Genomic DNA, 19,000 nt, shown 5'->3' with positions numbered 1-19,000 from the left:
GGGATTTGCCATGTCTCCCAGGGACAAGCTTGGCACCAGTGAAGGTTCTGTTCTTGCTGATGGTGTTTCTCTCCTCCTTAGCACAAAGTACATGGAGTACTACGAGTCCAGAGACTTGAAGGCCTTTTCAGCAGAACCCCTTCTTGTTTACCCCACACACTACACGGGGCAGCCAGGCTACCTCAGTGACACAGAGACCTCCACCATCTGGGACAATGAGACCGTATCAACGGACTGGGACAGAACACACTCCTGGAAGTCCCGGCAGCAGGGCAAGATCCACAGCGACGCCCAGAACAAGGATGCCCTGCCCTCCCAGTCATCCTTTAACGCGCCATCATCCAGGGATGAGCTATGACCGCCTGCCTCCTCGGGACTCTGTTAACAGCTGAACCTGCCTCACACTTTAGCTTTTCACCCTTGAAAGTTGTAGAGCAGCTCTTCACGTGGTCTCCTTCCCACTGCTCCCAAGGGCCTTGTGTGGGATTGGGCCAGACACCTGCCCAGGCCGCCGAGGACAGGGTGGGACACCAAGGAGGAAGACGAACAAGTGTTCCAGATCTGAACAAAAGCCCTGGCAAGCTTTTGTTAAAAGAAACCAGTCTGGAATGACATCGTTCCACACTTCCTCATGTAGAACACTGTATTTATAAAGATTAATATATAGAGGTGTACAAATGTCAGTACCTTTCGGGATGGCTGTACCTGGGCTGCTCCCTCACTGTTGCTCCTTGTAGGTCTGTAGGCTCTTACCTCCCTGTTTGCTGAGCATCTGGAGGATTTGGGTTTGTTTTCCAAGGGATCCCTATCAGAATCAAGATGTTTCCCCAAAATGTTCAATGCGGGGGAGCAGTGCTCCTCTGTTGTGTCTTCTCCCTGTCACACTCCTGTAAAAAACCAGTGCTGGCTTCCCCTCAGCTCATTTTTAATCTTGCTGCATCCCATCTGAACAGGCCTCAGGATTCAGAACAGATGTCTTGGCATGTCTGAAGTCATGGAAGCCGTGCAAGTGGAGGTGGCTGGATTTATTTGTGTCTGCACTGCCTGAAGGGAATGCGGGCAGAGTTGGTCCATGTTGCATCCTGCTTCACCCACGCCTCAACTTAGTCCTTCAGGAAAACAAAACCTCACAGCCTATTGGCAGGCCTGTTTATTTATGCCATAAAAGCAGGTGTAGGAGTTTTGGGAACTTGAAATGTAAGAAGTTAGGTTACAAACTCTCCTTATAAAACCAAAAGAACCTACAGCAATGTTACTGTCTCAACAACCCGATACAATTGTGTGTTACAGGACGGAAAGGCGACTTGCCTGGATATTTTTTCATGTGAGGAGCAAACTTGTCTGTTTTTTGGATGAGTTCTGATGTTTTTGCTGTTGGCTCATATGCCAGCAGGATATGGTGTTTAGTTTTTTTAAAAAATCCTTTCTCAGAGGCCAGGTGATCATGGACTACACTGCTTAGGGCAGCTGGCACAGACCCTGAGCTGCTGGGCAGTGGGAGGATTCCCTCCTGGAATTGCCATCTGGGGACTCACCTGCTGGCAGATCTGAGCATTGAGTATGTGTGGCTGGTGTTTTGGTTTTAATTCTTGTTTGTTTTGAATAATTACTGATCAATGTTGTGCTTTCTGCTACAGAAGACATGTTATTACCTGTCAGCCGGTCTGATAATACATAGAACCTGGTGCAAGATGAGTAGCTGTGTGTGTTCTTCATTGTGTGGGAGAGTCCTGGAGTGGTTTGGGTTGGAAGGCACCTCTAAGGGTCACTCAGTCCAAGCCCCTGCCATGGGCAGGGACACCTTTCACTTGACCAGGTTGTTCCAAGTCCCCTGCAGCCTGACCTTGAGTGTTAACTGGAGATTAATGGAAGTCCAGCTCAAGGGATTCTTGGCTGTGTCCCTCTCCCATGGAGTCACTGGCTGTATAAAGGTGCCCATTCTGCAGTTCCCACCTGGAAGCCAAGTTCCTGCTGGTGTCCATGTGGGAGCAGGTGCCCACATGACCTGGTGAATATGGAGGTTGCACCATGGGCCCACACATGGCCTGAGTCATTCCTTGCTCACAATCCCTCTTGCTTCCTCTGCAGGTCTCTTGCTTCATGAGCCCACATGGCCTGTGTGAAGGACAGTGGAAATCCCAGAGGTGTTAGTGAGAAGCTCCTGCAGGAGCAGGGCTCCATGACCAGGTGAGCATCCAGCACCCAGGTGTCACTGTGGATACAAGAGCCACATCTCTTCCACCCTCATGCTTTTTGTTCCATGACAGACCCACTTCAGTGCTTACAAGCTGCCTCTCCTTCCTTTCCCCTTGCCGGGGGATTTCCCTGTGTGTTGACGCATCATTTCCCTGCATCAGCACAGGGTGCTCCTCACCAGCAAACAGAGCATGGATTAAAAAAAATACAAGATATTTGAGTTGTCCCTGTTTCGGTTTTTTAACTTCATTCAAATAATGAAAGATGGAAAAGGTCTCTGCATCGCACGACCTTGAACTGGAGCTTCTGGGCTCCTTGGCCTCACTGCCAGCCCCGCAGCCATGGGAAGGCAGGGACATGTGCATGTGAGGATGTGTCAGCCTGGAATAGAACTGCTGAGAAGTGGAGCTGGTTCGGGTGCTCAGGGACCCTGAGTTCGCTTTAACTGATTTCCTTAAGCAGAGTGGTAGTTTATGAAAAACAGGTTTACAGCAGGGCTGGGGTTTTTAGCGTGGGGATTTAGTGCATGTTTTTCCTTTTAGTTGACTTGGGAAATAAGTGGCACTGGGGGGCTTGATGGTGGTTTCAGGGGAGGGGAACAGATAAAGGATATAGGAATTAAATGCCTGTGTCAATTTCAGAGCAGGCAAGGCCTCAGTCTTGCTGATTGGTCCTTTACTCTCTGTGTGTGTGTTTATACATCCAAAATTCTCCATCTTTTGACATAAGCAAGACCTGGCTGATGCCAGTGGTTCTACCCATGTGACAAATGCTGTTCCCTGCCTGTGTTTCCAGTTCTTTAGCAGGTGCTGCCCAAGCTTTGCTCTCCCCAGAATCAAATGTGTTTTGGAAAATAGGAGCCACTTGAAACACCTCTGGATTTTTCTGGTATTTTTCCACTTTCCATGTACTTGTTTTTGTTACAGGTTGGGGAGGATGCCTGTGCACAAAAAACTTGAGACACAATTGTGATTGCAAAGCAAATTTATTTTATGTTATTAGTTGCTGCAGCAAATAATACACACCAACCCCTGGATTCGTGAAGAGCTGTTGAGAAGGAGGGAGCATGGTGCTCAGGCGGGAGGGGCAGGCAGGCAGGCAGGGCATCTTCAGGCCATCCCCTGGATGGAAACGGTGTGCATCTTGTCCTTCTCTCCCCTTCCTCCCTAGAACCACACCTTAGACCTCCTCCTCTGCACTGGAATTTTTTCAGTTACAATGGCATCTCACAGGTGGCCAGCGTGTGAGATGAGGCCACAATGACTCATGATACCCCCTCCATGCCAATATCAGCTCCACTGTGCATTGTTCCTCTTTCACAGGTTAAGTTCCTATAGATTGACCAATACATTGTTTCTCTTTAAGGGTCAAGGTCCCACCATTAAACAGTAAACTGTTCTTCATTATCTTGTTGACATGCACAACCATGGGCCAAATATGGCAGGGCCTTAGACACAACTTGGGTCCCTGAGACAACTTGTTTTTTTTTTTGACTCAGCTAATGGGTTTCAAAACTGAGGAGGAGTACCAGCTTTGAACCAGCCTTCTGGCAAGTTCTTCACAAGGCAGGCTGTGGTGGCAGGCCCTAAAAATGATTAATTGCAGTAAGACTGCTTGGAGCCCACCAGCTTGGTCTTTGCTTTGGGTTAGGGATGGAAAAGTGCTGTTGTGCTCTCAATATGGCATATGGAATTCCAAGTTCACCAATGGATTGTATTGATCCTGAAGGAAATGGAGTAAGATTGTAGTGTTGGGTTTTGTGGCCTGAAGCAGTTTAAGAATCAGATTCAGGTACTCTTTGTTTTGTCTTCCTTCGTATAACATGAGAGGCCTTTAAGTAGCCATGGCAGCTGTAGTTCAGGGAGTGAGTGTGAGACTTTTGGGCAGCTTTAAGAGCCTCATGCTGAAGTGATTTGTGAAATGGCAGAAGGGGCTGTAGTGTGTAAACTGTTTATCTCAATGTTTGTATTTTATGCAGGGAGGGAAAAACACAACAAGGTAATGACTGGGAGAGCAGGAGGAAAAAACACCACGATTGAGACAATGGGGAGAAATAGATACACTCAAAAGCACTTCTGTTGTATTATCTAGCCTCAGAAGTCATTCAGTGGCCCAAGAGAGAATGATTTCATGCAGAAGCTGTAAAATTGGTGTGCAATCTAAATTACCCAGTTATGGAAATCTTTAAGCTGAAACCTCATGAAATAGCACAAAATATCCCTATCTCTCACAGGCTTTGTGCATGGCTGATGCACTGGGAGGGCTTTGGCTTTGCTGTTGAGAAGTTAAACAGTAGAAGTGGAGAAGTTGAAGATTTCTTCAAGTGACCGCAAGGGAAGTGGAGTGAGATGCTTTTACATATCTGACAGACTAATAAAAGGAAATTGACCAATTCCAGGCAAATATTAATGAAAAACAATTTATATACTTATCATATAAAGATTACAGGTAAGCAGTTAAAAACGTAACATATATAAACATTTGGAAAGTGTAATTTTAAAATCCAGAACATTCACGTTTCAGCTTAACACTGCTATACACCCTCTGAGTGAGCAGTACTATATACATTAGGAGCTATGCTATGTACACAAGGAACTGCACTGTACAGACACCAAAAGCAGAGAAAACTTAATTTCTAGTCTTGCCCTAACTCTGGGCAAAGGTTAAGGCTCAGTAACAACTCCAAACAAACATACAACAGGAATTCATTAATTGTTCAGATTACAACCTACACCAGGCTTGTGGGACCTACCGTAGGTCTCTTGGATGTACAATATACCTACAGTCAGTCTGTTTTACCTACCTGTAAACAGAAGTGATACATCCAATTGCAGTGTAAAATTTACCTGAGCCCAGTTTTGCAAATTAGTGGCACAGAACTGGGGGGGAAAGGCCCAGGCATGGATAAAACTCTATTTTAACGAATGATCATTAACAGTCTTAAACTATCTATTTGGATAATAACTCCTAGATCTGCACAGGGGTGCACAGTGCTACCACCAGAACCAGAAATACTGTATCTATTTCATGTGTCTCAAATCAGGGCTGCTTACAATCCAACGTCTTACTTATGGCTTTTAAAAAGGTTCAAAGTTCACCTCCTGCAGAGGAATTGCACATTGGGAGGAGGTCCATCCGTCACATGGGAGTGCACACAAAAGGCATCAAGTTCTGGTCCATGGCTTAACCAAGTCCAACAGAAACCACCCTGTCGTGACATTAAGATCTCCATCCAACACAAAGTAGTGTTTGTGTGTCCCATTCATGATGTTCATGCAAAGGCAAGTGCAGTTCATTCATTTTAAAGTTCTTTGGAAAAGATCCAAAAGGGGTCATTCTCTGGTGCAGAAGAAGTCCAAAAAGTTTCCAGCTGGTTTAGGCAGACATGTACTCAGAACTTGCTTCAGTTCTATAAAAATAAATTCAGATGATCATCTTCTCTATAATACTGACACGAAGGAGACTCTTTTCTCACAAGAGTTGGCTTGTCAAGTGTCCTCAAGACAAATGTGGCAGTCCGGAGCCTTTGCACCAGGGCTGCCCATTGCTCCAATCGCACATTTTCAACAGGAAATTCTGACAGATTCCCCGTAACGCAGGAGGGCAGTGCAGGTGCAGCCTCAGCCAACCAGCTCTACCTTCTTCCGCAGGATGAAGTCGAAGTTCACGTGGCTGTTCATGCCATAGAAGACGTTGGCATCGCGAGGGAACACCAGCTCTGCAGAACAGGGCCAGAGCAGCATTAGTGGGGAGGGCTGCACGGCTGCAGGAAAGCTGGGAGAGGACAGGGAGCAGGATGGCATGGGCAGGGCCCTCTCCCTGTTCTGCCAGAGTGGCATCGGGAGCAGCTTCCTGCAGGAAAGGAAGCAGGGCAGGACGGGGAGGCTGGGCCCAGGCCGTGCTCACCTTGGCAAGAGGCTGTGGCAGCCTCTCCTAGAGAAGGCTGATGATGGGTGGGATCCAAGGGCCTAGTCCCAGGGAGGCAGGACATCCCCCCCACCCCGAATCCTGTGGTCACTCTATGGCTGCATGGCACACATGAGGTCTGCCTGGCAGCCCAGGAGCTGGCTCTGCCTGTGGGCAGGGGGCTGTGCTGACAGAAACTACCTCTGAGTGGCCAGGGGGATCTCACTGGCAGCTGTGACCTGTCCATGGCATTTCTAATGCTTCCCATTTTACTCTTTCCTTTGAAATCCAACAGAACTTTCCAGGCAGCAGCAGAGTTCTGCTTCCCTACCTTTGTCCTCAGAGATGACCTGCACAAGCTCGTAATCTTCAACTGCATCAGACTCGAGGTTGTGCTTCAGCAAGGCTCGCTGTGTGACATCAGGGATTCTGTCTTGGTTGGTTATCTGGAAAGATAAGTTGCAATGAGAGATTCTTCTCATTCACTCTTGTGATTTAATAATTAGTGAAAACCTGACTGCTTGATCTTAGAAGAGATGTCAGAGAACTGAAAAAACCACAGTGGGTCAGTAACAAAGGGGCAGGCACTGACAGATACTAAACTTAGTATTTATGACATTTGGAGGTGGTGGCTTTTTAGTTCAAGCTGACAGATACGGTACTAGAAGAGACAGCAGTAAATCCCAGTGTCTGTTCCCTTTGAGAGACCTCATTCTCACCAGCCACAAAAGCCCCTTGAATAGCTGCCCTAACTGCTATTTGCAGGCTCCTGTGCAAAGCACTTCCTTGGACATCCTGCAGAGCTTTCTGGCCTTGTAGCTGGGTTTGCTGTGTGCTGTGGAAGTGCATCTGGAGCAGACACAGGGCTCCTCCAGAGCCTCCTGCAGTCTCCCCAGGAGCCAAATCCGTCAGGCTCTCAGGGAACAACTGGCTGGATTTGGGGAGGTGAGACCATTAAAATCGGGAACTAAAGGTGCTGAGAACCATGTTTGTTCTCCCCGGCAGGCCTTGAGGGTCCCCAGCTGAGCTGAGCCACATCACCCATGGTCCAGCACCAGTGGCAGTATCAGGATGTCTGGAATAAGCAGAGAGGGAAATGTCTGAATTCTGGAGCTGCTGGTCTGGCGAGAGGAGGGAGATTCTCCCTTCTTCACAGGGAAAAGCTGCAGAATTAAAGGGTGTGTCAGTTCCTGCCCCTGCAGCTCCCTGTTTCCAGAAACCAGCTCCTGGGGAAAGCTGCTCCAGGAAAAACATGGCATCTTATGTCAAAACCTGAATGTGCTCACAGTGCTTCACCTGGAGCTTTTTGATAAAACAAAGACTTCAATTTCCAGACTAGATACTTCCCCAAAGCTGTTTTCAAACATCTCATTCTTACTAGGCTCCACACATGCTGCATTGGCACCATGTGCCATTTTCCCTTTCCAGCCAGGTTTGATGAGCCAGCTCAGTGAAGGGGTGTTCTCAATGCAGTGATAGGTTCAGTCACCCGCCATGGACACACCTGCCAAGGCCAGGGCTGTGCCACTCACCAGGATGCTCTTGTAGACACTGGCGTGGAGCCCATCCATGCTGACCCGGATGATGCATGAGCCACCACTCTGCCGGTTGTACACGGGCAGCTCTTTGGGGGCGCTGCTCAGCACCGAGCCCAAGTCCCTGGTGGGGATGGAGCCACTGTCCGAGCCTGAGCCAGGGTCAAAGATGGAGCCCTTGCCGGAGTCCAAGGCCTTGCTGGAATCTGAGCCCTTGTTGGAGATCGAGCCCTTGTCAGAGCTGATGGAGCCCTTGTCGGAGTCATAGCCCTTGTCAGAGCCCACAGAGCTCTTGTCGTCATTGGAGGCCAGCAGGAATGAGGGTAAAGATGACACCCCTGAGGAAGGTGTGCTCATGGAAGAGTCAGGAGAACAGGAGGATAAGGGGTATCCAGAGATCTGCACAACAGAAAGGAAAGTGCTGTCACAAAGGAGACATTTGGTATGTCTGGGTGTGTCATTGTGCCAGAAGAACGGGAGAAAGCAGACGGCACAGACAAAACCTCAGTCACCCACACTCTGTCCAACCTGCTGGCAGGAGGATTCCTTGTCTCCAGGAAAACTGAACTTCACTTGATTGATTTCAGCATTTTAATGACAATTTCTGTGCTGCTGGGGTTGCTCTGGCCTCGCAGTAAGAGCTGTCCAGGAGGTGGCAGCAGATCCAAGGAACAGCACGAGATCCCAGCAGCTGGGACCGGCTGGGAAGGAGCAGAGGGTATCACAGGCACTCCTGCTTCCACAAGTGGAAATACACCACTCCCTTGCTGCCATTCTCCTTGAAACTGCCCCCTTCCTTCCCCTGCTCAGCCTTTTCCTTTCTCTCCCTCTGCCTTGCTCAAAAGCTTCCTGACAGGAACAAACCCACTGTAAGGGGCAACACAGAACATTATTCAAGAGTCCTGACTGGATTACTTCCATTTTTTCACATTTCTCTCTCCATTCCACTAAAACCAATGCTCTAGTCAAGGCCAAGAGCCTTGGGCAAGTGTCTTGGGGCTGCCTGCAGCATACAGAGGCCTCAGCTGTACCTTTTTCAGAGGGTCCTCAGGGCTAGAGACGGGAGTCACACACACATCCTCAGTTTCAGAGTGATTAAACTCACACGATGAAACACTGGCTGAATCCGTGCTTTCCCCAGAGCTCCCTCCTACAGGAGAGCTCTTCGGGGGTTGCTCTTTGGGTGGGGTGAACACATCAGTGCCCAGAAAAAGTCTAGTATAGAAAGAAAGCATAAAAGCCAGTAAGTGAGAGCTGGGCTGAGCAAAGTTGTCCCTTGGTTCAGAACTCTTACATTCTGGAGTTTTTTCCTCTCTGGAGTGGCCTATTGTTTTAATTTCCTCTGTGGTATTTATACAGGCTTTGTTACCGGCTAACACTACACCTTCCTGACCCAGAGTGCCCACAGCTGCAAGGCCACAACCAGCTCATGCTTCACTAGAACAACACTCCCCTTCGGTCTCTTCACATTTTCAGGCTCATTTAATAGACTTCAAAGGGCAAATTCACCCTGTTGCCAATTCCTGCCCTCTATCAGGGTGCCACAGGTACCAGGTTCTCTCTAGAAGGCTGGAGATGCACACAATAAAGAGATCATAAAGTGTAAATTAAAGGCTCTCCCTCTCCGACACTCATTTCTAAATGCAGGTCAAGTGACCTGAAAGGAGTGCCAAAGGAAACAAGCTGGTCTGACCCACCAAGTGGAGGAGCAGGGAGCATCAGCATGCAGTTAATGATTTCATACAGCTTACAGAGGTGTCACTCACTGCTTTTCTACAGTATTCATTTGCAAAACACATTCAGAGTGCAGATATTTTTACTTTAGTCTTTGAACTCTGCTTTATTCCATGCAGCTTTCCCTGCATTCCTGCTAGCCTCTTGTTTCTCATGTCTAGCTGCATGGCCTTGTCCTCTACCCACCTCCTGTTTGAATCTTTGTGGTATTATACCAAATTAGACCACATCCCCATGATTTTTTTTCCTTCTCCAGCTGGAAGGCAGATTGTTTCCACTATCAAATGCCTTTTTGCTAACCTCAATTTTCATACTAAAATCCTGCAAGGAATTTTTGCATGTCTATAGCAATTTAGACTAATAATAGATGAGACTCATTTATTCTGTTTTGCTGCTGCATTCAGGGAAGTTATTACACAATAGGTACTGAATTATAATCCAGCACTAAAATGATTCCTTTTTTTGACACCATAGGAAGGATTCTAGTCTCTTTTATAATTAATAATCCTCATGACTACTTCTAACAACACAAAGGAACAGCTTCAGCCACAAGGCTGCATTGCTCCTTAAAAGCAGTGCAGGGGTGTGGATCCCCAGCCAGGTTTTGCAGCTGATGAAATGAGCGCTGCTTGTTTGAGTTATCCAGGTCCATATTCCCACTCCAAACCCCCTCTGCCCCATCATACTCACGTGCTGATCCTCTTCACCATGCTTTTCTGGGATTTTGGAGACAGGATGTTGGTATCAGCAGCTGCTTCAGCCTCACGTGAGAGTTTGTAACTGCAGGCAGAGGGCAGCAGGCGAATATTTGCAGACAATATTATTTAGTTGTACATCTCACAGCAGCAACATTCAAGAAATCCAAGAACCCTTCAGTTATTCCCTCCTCATAGAAGGTTGCAGCCCCACAAAGAGGAACACTGTCCTGCCCGCATTTTACCAGGCCCAAGGGGATATTTCACCTCTTTATAATTGTTTTTAAAACTAGTGCTCTCCAGTGTTTGTATGTCCCTGCCATGACCTGCCCAGGTGTGGGGGGGAGGGGCGAGAACAGAGGTTTGCCAGCTGCATTGAGGACCTACCTCTCCTCCTCTGTTAAGTGTCGCTGCCTCCTGAACCACTGGATGAATTTCTGGTCTGGTATCAAGCAATAGCTGTTGCATGAAGATTGCAGGAGCTTGATTTGGGCAATGACTTCAAATTCCTAAGACAAGAAATAATCATACAGAAAGTCTAATTAGAAAACAAGATGATATTCATTCGTACTCTGAAATCATACAACAAGGGACTCAGGACAAACTTAGCTTGATGTGAAGTTCAGTTTCAGTTGAGTAACTATTTCAAGAACCAGTTTTCTAACAATAAAGGTGGGGTTTTTTTCCTAGGATTCATAATGTGCACTCACACTTGCTCCAGAGGAACACAAAATGCTACCCCCTTAATGCAAGTGACCAGAGTGTGCTGCTCTTCTGTAACTGCATTTGTACACACACTTTGCCAGAATAACCCTGGATTGTGTAGGGCAGGTTATTGAGCAGTTAAGGGCAGGAAATGGCTCCATCACAGCCAAGTTCAGGTCTGCTTTCAAGCCCCAGGATGGAGATGTGGCCTGACTTCATTCAGCCCAAGGTAACCCCAGCACCTTTACTCCTACAGGACATTACTTATCTCTGACCAACAAGGATGAGACTGAGAGACTGACATCATTTATTTCTCAGTCCTCTGTACTTCGTTTGCTCTCTGCAGCCTTTTACCTACAAAGAGTTTCCTGCAGGAGAAGGAAGATATTTACTAACTGCATGTTCTGGAAAGCAAAGGTCTCCTGCCACCAGGTCTGGTTCAGCTGCTAAAGATAAATGGCCTTGCCCAAAGGATATCAATAAACCAAAAATCACAGAACATTCAACTTACCCTTCGTCTTTTCTCAAAATTGATCAGGCCACCCTGTTGGAAGGAAAGAGAAGGGATCAGAGAAGACCCAGACTTGTACCTTGAGATAAATGCACTCAAATTCACACAAGTTCTGGTTAATAACACTGCATATTGTTTCCTTTTTCTCTTTGAAAACATATTTTAAGAGCTGCAGAAGGAGAAGATACAGAAACAGATAAACTCATTTGGGGAGGCAGGGAGGGTATTTAGCATTCCAAAATTGCCCCAAGTTACCTCAACATAGTCCTGAAGGGCTGTGTCAAGCATGATGAGATCGGTCAGGAAGGTGCCAAGGTATGGGACCGTGCCTTGCATCACTCCCTGCAAGTGAGCAGAGTAATGCTGGATAAATTAACTGAAAAATGAGAATAATTAGAATTCCAGAACACTCCTGTGTAAGAAAATGAAATTAATCTGCTTAACCAAGCAGCAGTCTTACAATGATGTTTTCTTTCATTACATCATTCTCATTAGATAATCTAGAATTTAAATCCAATTCCAGTGAGACCAGGATGCTCTCACAGGTATCACCCAGTGGTTTTGTATCACAGTATTGCCCCATTGATTCCCAACAGTGGGTCCCCCAGGAAACCCTGCCTGTGGGAGAAGCACTGAGGACCAGGAACAGGGTCCCTCTGTCACCTGCTGCAAGAGGCGAAGCTGAGGAATGGTCCTGGCCAGCCTGTATGAGCAGTTTCTGCTTCATCCCCGTGGATTTTTACTTAATGATGGCTGATTATACCTTGTGATAGTGAAGTCAAATCAAGCCACAGTTTTTTTCTCTCTCCAAGAAGTGACCATCTTCCCCAGCCATCCACTGCATTTTAGTGCTAATTATTCACACTTTAAACTTCTAGACTGCCAGCACTTGCAGAGTTCAGGCTGGCTCTACACTTGTGAAGGAAACACTTGTTTCTACCATCCAAAAGGATCTGTACTTTTTCCAGTCAAACAAATACACAGACAAAAATCATATTCAGCACTTTTGCCTCCCTATCCCAGATTTCTCTCCTCCCATCCTTTTAGATCTTTGCCAGCTTTGAGACAAAAGCTATTTTCGCCAACAGACTGGAACCCAGACACATTTTACAAAGCAATCTGTAGAAGCCTGTGCAATTTTCAAGCTGGTGTGTCAGAAGCTTCATGAGCTTGTTTGAAAGTAAATGAGACTTCTGCTCTGCCAGAGCTAATTTTTTTTATCACAAGAACTCCAGTATTTACAGCAGCACATATTTTACTACATGGAAATTGTGTTTCTCTCTAAAGTGTAACAAGAGTAGATAATGGAACTCTTTCTTGTAGGACAGAAACAAGACAGCTGGAAGTGATGACCACATGTTTATATCCATCAATCATCTCCTGCCTACTCACGCTGGTGAAGACCTTTCTAGATTTTGCTTCTTATAGAATTGACCAATTAGGGTTAATCATGGTACCAGTTCAAAAAGGGGAGAAAACCCCCCAAACACACCTTGGTTTTTTGAAGTTGCAGTCGCTTCTGTGACTTTTTCTGATTTTCTTTCTCACTGCTGTCCAGATTCGCAAATTTGGATGTTGCTTCCTGTGAGGTAGAAGAGAATTAAAGGCAGTTAATGGAGGATCCAAGTGGTAAACTAGCAACTACATGCATGTAAAATAATAAGTACATTTAACCAGACAAGTTAAGCCAGCAAAAAATATTTGCTGTGCAGACACACATGTGTCTACATACATGTGTTGATTTCCTGGGACTCGGATGCTGATTGGGAATTTCAGACAAAAATCACACAAGATGACTATGAGGGAATTTTTCTCAGAACAGCTTTGGCCAAAGCCAAGGCTGCTGAAAATCTCCTGGGAGTTTAAATCAGAGAAGCTCAGACATAGTTCAGGTGTCCGGACACTCCTGACCTCAGGATTGCTGCTAAATTCCCTAATCAGGCCTGCTACAAGTAAACATCTCCATCTTATGTAACACTTTGTTGTTTTTCTTATGCTGCAACACCAAGATCCAGCGACTATGGCTTATTGACTCATCCAAAACCACGCAGGAAATTAAAGGAGTAGGTTTCCATCCCCACAACTCCAGCTTTTCTATGAATGGATGAGATATTTCAGCATAGGTCTTTAAACCTTTATTTCCCTGGATGCACAGGGGATGTTGGAGTTACATGTTTCTTCCAGTGGTTGCATAGGTGTGTCACAAATCATTATTAATGTCTGTTCAGGAGGAGAGAACACTGCTCCCTCTCTGTGCCACCCCATCTGTTTCTGATGGCATTTTGTTTGCTCCACACTTGGATTTGCAGGATGGACAGGCAAGGTCAAACATGGCTTCCCTACAGGGGCTATTTATAGTGAAGGAAAACAAAGTCTTTTAGCACTCAGTGGATATTAATCCTCCAAATGGTCCAAGATGAAAAGCAGGGGAGAGGTTCTAGCTATTCTGTGGAATTTTTCTCCTCTTGCTGCTTCCAAAATGTTTTTCAAATCTACTTAGGGCAGCTGGAGGGTGATTTACTGGGAGCCAGAGGTCTGGGCTCAGTCTGTGTTGTTTTGTCTTTTAATACTTAGTTAAATAGGCTGTTCTGAACACACATTTTCCCTCTATGCTTATTATGGTCTCACCTGCTTTAAAATTTACCTACAGATGTTGATAAATGGATGATAAACAAAACAGACTGACAGATGTGAATGTGTTCACCCACCATTCCTGAGCAAAACACAGTGTTTCAGATCCCAAGGCAAGGGGCTGAAGGACAAATGCCAGACTGGCTGGACAAAACTACCAAAGAATGAACTGGTTAGCAAGTTTATAGGAACTTTTTTATGTAAATGGAAAAAACTTGCCACAAACATTCCTTAGTTTTTGCAGAACATAACCTTTCCCTGCTATTCTTCCTCACCCCTTTCAGGCTCCTGAGCTTACTGGAGTTCACCCAGGCGAGTGCACAAGTCAAACTGCTCCAGACAGAGCCCTCTTTGTTGTCCATCGGGCCACACACAGAGTAGGAAGCCTGTTCCTTTGGAATTCCCAGCCCTGCTTCCTAGTTCTAAGAAAGGTACAGCATAATGGGATAAACATCTTGGATTGATTCCTCAGCTGAAGCTGTGGCATGGTGCCAGTGACCTCATGGGTTGAGGGGCTGCAAGACCTGCTGTCCACCCAGATCATGCTGCCAAAGCCTGCTGGTTGTGGCTATCCATATTCTACAGGCTAAAGCTACTGATTCTTCCAGGAACAAGGAAATCAGCTCTCAGGCCAGCAAAAGGTTTTACAGCCTGCTCTTCCCTAAAGCACCAAGTAAGGTCCTTGAGGAAGAGATGAGCTTTGGCAGCTGGTTTCAAAAAGGGTTAAACCTCAGATTTCATTGAGATCACAAGATTTGAACTCACACTGGTTCTCACCTTCATCAGCAGCTCCCTACTTGTCAGATAATTGTCATGGTCTGAGAAGATCTCAGATAGCTCTTCATACATCAGCAGGATATCCCTGCACAGGAAAAGATTAAATCATTTACATCATTAGCAAGCACTCTAAATCCAATCAAGTTTCTGTTTTTTTCTCATCAATCATTAACAGTTTGACTTATAAAAGATAACAGCACCAAAATGCATCCAGTGAGATGCTGCACATCTCCTGGGAGCCTTGGTGGGATATTCTGGTGCTCCCCGTAAAGTCGGGCCTTATTTGACAGCAAAGAAACACCATCAGCAGCCCCTGGGCAGGGCTTTGAACTGTCTGCACGGTGTGAGAATGGGTCAGGGCATACAAGGGAACAGAAAAACAGCTGAGAGGGAACCAAAGTAGTTGATTTTTGCCCTGTTCCATGCATTCTGGAAAGCTGGAAGCATTTAAGTGTAGGAGTAGTTTTTTGCCCAACACTAAAAACACAAGATTAGCAATATTTTGATCAGAAACACGGGACAGCAGAAGGGAAATCCCACCTCCACCTGTGGAGAGGAAATACAGAGGGATACTGCCTGGCAGAGTGGTATTTTAATTTGTTTATCGAAATCAAAGAAATCTGGTTGATTTTTGCCAAAACTGAATGAGCAGAACACCGTATTTTCTAGACAGCAACTTCTGGCATCTGTGGGGCAGGCAGTAAATATTATTAACACAATAAATTGTTCCCCTGGAAGAAATATTACCTTCAGTACTGGATTTTGTAGTTTGAGAATATATTTTATGTAAATATCAGCACTGGGAGAGGAGTAGGGAGGATTTGTAACAAGCTGGAATTCCTCAAACTTCATGGGAGAGAAGACCACAGGCAAAGATCATGGTGACCTGGGAGCGGTGAGGTGGGTGAGAAGCTAGTGCCATAGTTTTTCGAGAGAGGTTGTGGAAGACCCAGTATGCAAAAAAGGACAGAATCCAGTATCCCCAAGGGCAGATTGTCCCCGCAATAGGGAAGAGGAGTTCACAGGAGGGGTCTGAGCCTCCCCGGAATAGGAGGTTCTTCTGACAGAACCCATGTCAGTGAAGGAACAGAACAGGAAGAGTGAGGAGAAGATGAAAAGAAGGAGCATTGAGCCCTGTGGCCCTTGGGAACTGAGGGAGAGGCTTACTTTGAAACACACATCCAGGTGGTCTTCAGCCGATAGATGGAGTTGGACTGCAGAGCTGAAATGATAGCCCTCAAGGAGGAAAAGTTCTTCAGGATCCTACATTCCTGTGAAAGGAGCGGTTGGAAACACAGGAGCATTAAATGTCAGCATTACACAGACCTTAGTACTCCTCTGTCTGAGCCCTGTCATGCCTGCTACACATTCTCACTGCTGAGCAGCAGCTGTGCAAACACTGAGCATCAAAAGTATCACTCCCCACTCCAGCCACCAAACACTTCACAAGCTTTGGCATTTAGATCTTGTTTTCCTCACTTTCATATATTTGTGGTGTCACAGCTTCCAGTTCTCCCAGTAAAAATAAAAGTGGAACTGAGTCCATGAAGCCATGGTGAAAGGCACAAAGGTTATACTTCTTCAAAAGCTTTTTATAGTTACCAATCCCTTTTACCCCTTAGGGAGAAAACCAGGCTTTGCCTCTTTATGTGTGGTATTTGAAATTTAAACCTTCAATCATCTCAGTGTCAATTAAAAATAAAGACATGCAAAGGAATAACCTGTTATTCAAGTATGTGCACACTGTTAAAGAGAAAAACCTTCCCAGCTTTTCCAGAGTTGGGATCAAATCTGAACTTCATGGACAAGACTGCTTCATGGACATTTCTTATTCAGCTACTCTGTGGCAAAAGCTTGGGTGGAAAAGGATAACCAAAACCTCAAAAAAGTAGCACAGACTCCTCAAAAAGCAGAGGGAAGCAAGAGGGAAAGTCTGGTCTGTAACTCCTGGAATCTGTTGGTGGCTCAAGAACAAGAGCTTGGACACCACAGACTTCAGCACAGGTGTCTGTACATGCAAATCCAGCAGACAAAACACCTGCCAATTTGACTGCTGCATGGAGATGAGAATGTATTCAAACTCCAATTCTGCTTATCAACATTTTTATGAATCTGATTCTTACCCTAGTAATGCTTGTTATGTAAAGGATCCTTACAGTGAAAACAGACATGATTTATCTCCTTTGTAGGACTGAACAAATGTAAAGCAACCTCAAGCATAAGCAAAACTCAGACCTTAATATATCAGCAGCTCTGTTCACGAGTTGCATTAAAAGTGACTGAACAGCTAAGGAGAGTACAGGCTCCTCCAGATATTGACCTACAAAAAACTCTCTGTGCTAATTAGGAGGCTACGTTTAACAAAGTATGGCTTAAGCAGAGAGCCTGGGCCGACAGCACCTGAAGCAGGTGGACACTTGGGTCAGTTAAAGACCAACTTCAAGAACATGTGGCAGGACTCACCAGACCTGAAAGCTATTTTTGCGTGGTTTGGGGCCAAAAAACCCCATGTAACAGCTCTTCTCCAGAGACTGACATGTTGAAGAATGAGACCTTTCTTTTTGTTCAACCTGAAATTCAGGTTGGGGAGAACATGAATTTAGAGGCACAAATTATCAGCTTTTTTTCTTGCTTCCCAGTACAACAGGAGTTTGGACTGGAAGATCCAATTGGAATCATCTTGACTTAATTGCATGCTGTATAACTTAGAGCACAGTAAGAATTTAATATTGGATTTAGTGTTCTCAGTGATTCAACCGACTGGAGACTAAACTTGAGCAAGCATGTAAGAAGAATTTCTAAGACTGGTTTGAATAATTTTGTTTCATGCTGTGTCCTTTACAGAGGGAAAACCAGAAAGAATCCTGTGCAAAACAGCTTTGATATAAAAAATGTTAAGCATAACAGGATATTAATGATTTCATTTTTACTTTTTATTTTTAGAGAAAATATTGTTTGAGTGAAATTGGCGGCTCCTGCTCAGGAACCTTAGATCTAGGTGGAGCAGAGAGGCCTGGCAGTTAGAGAAAGTATTCAGTTTATCTTTTGAACCAAGAAAATGGATCCAAAAGCCACAAAGGGATAACAAACATGGAACTCTGTGCTGCTAAGTTTAGTTGTCAGTGAATAACTGTACTTTAATGAGTGGATTATTTTCTAGTTCAGGCACCTAACTATTCAAAACACTCATTTGCATGCACAAAGCAACCAGCTGCCTTCAGAAGTGGGCAGCTAAGTATATGTGCACCCCAGCTCCTGTGCATGTGCCATTATTCTGCAGAGTGTGCACCTACATTTTTCATGTGTTTCATGCTACAACTGGAGCATTTAATTATGGGTATGAATTAAGTAAAGGGAGAAGCACCGAATCAACAGGGGTGTAGAACAAAGTTCTCCACCCAAAGAGTGAGTGGGATGAGGGCAGTGCCTGTCCTGGCTTCCCCAGGCCTCCCTCCTGCCTTGGGATGATGACAAAGTTCTTTACAGCCTGCCCCAGGAAGAAGGCCCTTTTAGCTGGTGCCCTCTGCAACTCAGATCTGCATGTAGAAATTGGAAGTCAAACTTCCTAATCCCTTCACACAGGCAATAAAGCATCCATCAGATGATGATAAAAACAAGCAGACGTAAGTGCCACAGGAGAGGTCCAAGACCTTCCCCATACCAGCTTCTTGAACCATGCAGTTGCCACAGCTCAGGTGCCAGGACTGAATGCTGCCTCTGGAAGCACAGAAGTACACTTTCAAGGTTGGAAAGCCTCTGGCTTCAGCTTTTTCTGACTGTTCTGTATAGCTCAAAAAGAATCCATGTGATTCTTAGAAATCAACACAAATCCACATGGAAGTGCTTGAAATGAAATGGTCTCTTCCAGAGAGGTCTCATTTACTGCCAGCTGCCCAGTGCTCTGAGGGGAATTAGGAAGCTTACAGTAAAATATTAAAACCTAGGAAATTAGCAAACTAGAGTTATGTAAAGCAGGCATGGAAAAACCACCTTCATGCAAAGATTAAGAAACATGGAAGCTGCTACAAGATCCTCTTGGAAGCTCTGCAGAGGCACATGGAGGACAGGGAGGTGACTGCACATGCTGAGGAAGTCCTGCCTGCCCAGCCCAGTGGCCTCCCTCGATGGAGTTACTCCATCAGTGGACAAGGGAAGAGCTACTGATATCAGCTATCTGGACTTCTTTAAAGCTTTGGCATGGCCAAGTATCAACCCCATTTCCATGGTGGGGAAGAACTGAGGAGAGGAAGGGCAATATTCATTTGGTATCACCAAAAAATCAGTTAAAAATAGGAAGAATTAGAGCTAAG

At 45.6% G+C, this 19,000-nt stretch overlaps 2 protein-coding genes across 4 annotated transcripts in view; one reads left to right on the top strand and one right to left on the bottom strand.

Moving 5' to 3' along the window:
- COLGALT2 (collagen beta(1-O)galactosyltransferase 2) overlaps positions 1–1,695 on the top strand; it is a 47,728-nt gene extending 46,033 nt beyond the window's left edge. For both annotated transcript variants that reach the window (XM_042033962.1, XM_042033961.1), the window contains one exon: positions 82–1,695. In XM_042033962.1, coding sequence (XP_041889896.1) covers positions 82–358 — 277 coding nt within the window. In that variant the 3' untranslated portion in view covers positions 359–1,695. The remainder of the gene's footprint in view (positions 1–81) is intronic.
- Positions 1,696–4,601: 2,906 nt separating this feature from the next.
- The window catches only part of RGL1 (ral guanine nucleotide dissociation stimulator like 1), a 54,893-nt gene continuing 40,494 nt past the window's right edge, over positions 4,602–19,000 (bottom strand). For both annotated transcript variants that reach the window (XM_042033959.1, XM_042033960.1), the window contains exons 8-18: positions 15,858–15,961; positions 14,691–14,775; positions 12,775–12,864; positions 11,538–11,624; positions 11,283–11,315; positions 10,454–10,575; positions 10,062–10,151; positions 8,669–8,852; positions 7,635–8,036; positions 6,434–6,548; positions 4,602–5,914 (exon numbers count right to left, since the gene is read on the bottom strand). In XM_042033959.1, coding sequence (XP_041889893.1) covers positions 5,817–5,914; positions 6,434–6,548; positions 7,635–8,036; positions 8,669–8,852; positions 10,062–10,151; positions 10,454–10,575; positions 11,283–11,315; positions 11,538–11,624; positions 12,775–12,864; positions 14,691–14,775; positions 15,858–15,961 — 1,410 coding nt within the window. In that variant the 3' untranslated portion in view covers positions 4,602–5,816. The remainder of the gene's footprint in view (positions 5,915–6,433; positions 6,549–7,634; positions 8,037–8,668; positions 8,853–10,061; positions 10,152–10,453; positions 10,576–11,282; positions 11,316–11,537; positions 11,625–12,774; positions 12,865–14,690; positions 14,776–15,857; positions 15,962–19,000) is intronic.

The sequence above is a fragment of the Corvus kubaryi genome, unplaced genomic scaffold (assembly GCF_017639235.1).
Source record: "Corvus kubaryi isolate FWS band 111438036 unplaced genomic scaffold, C.kubaryi_AGA036_p1.0 37361, whole genome shotgun sequence".
In the NCBI taxonomy this organism is placed as follows: Eukaryota; Metazoa; Chordata; class Aves; order Passeriformes; family Corvidae; genus Corvus; species Corvus kubaryi.
The sequence above is the reverse complement of the archived record's forward strand: the minus strand, read 5'-3'. Positions and strand labels throughout refer to the sequence as shown.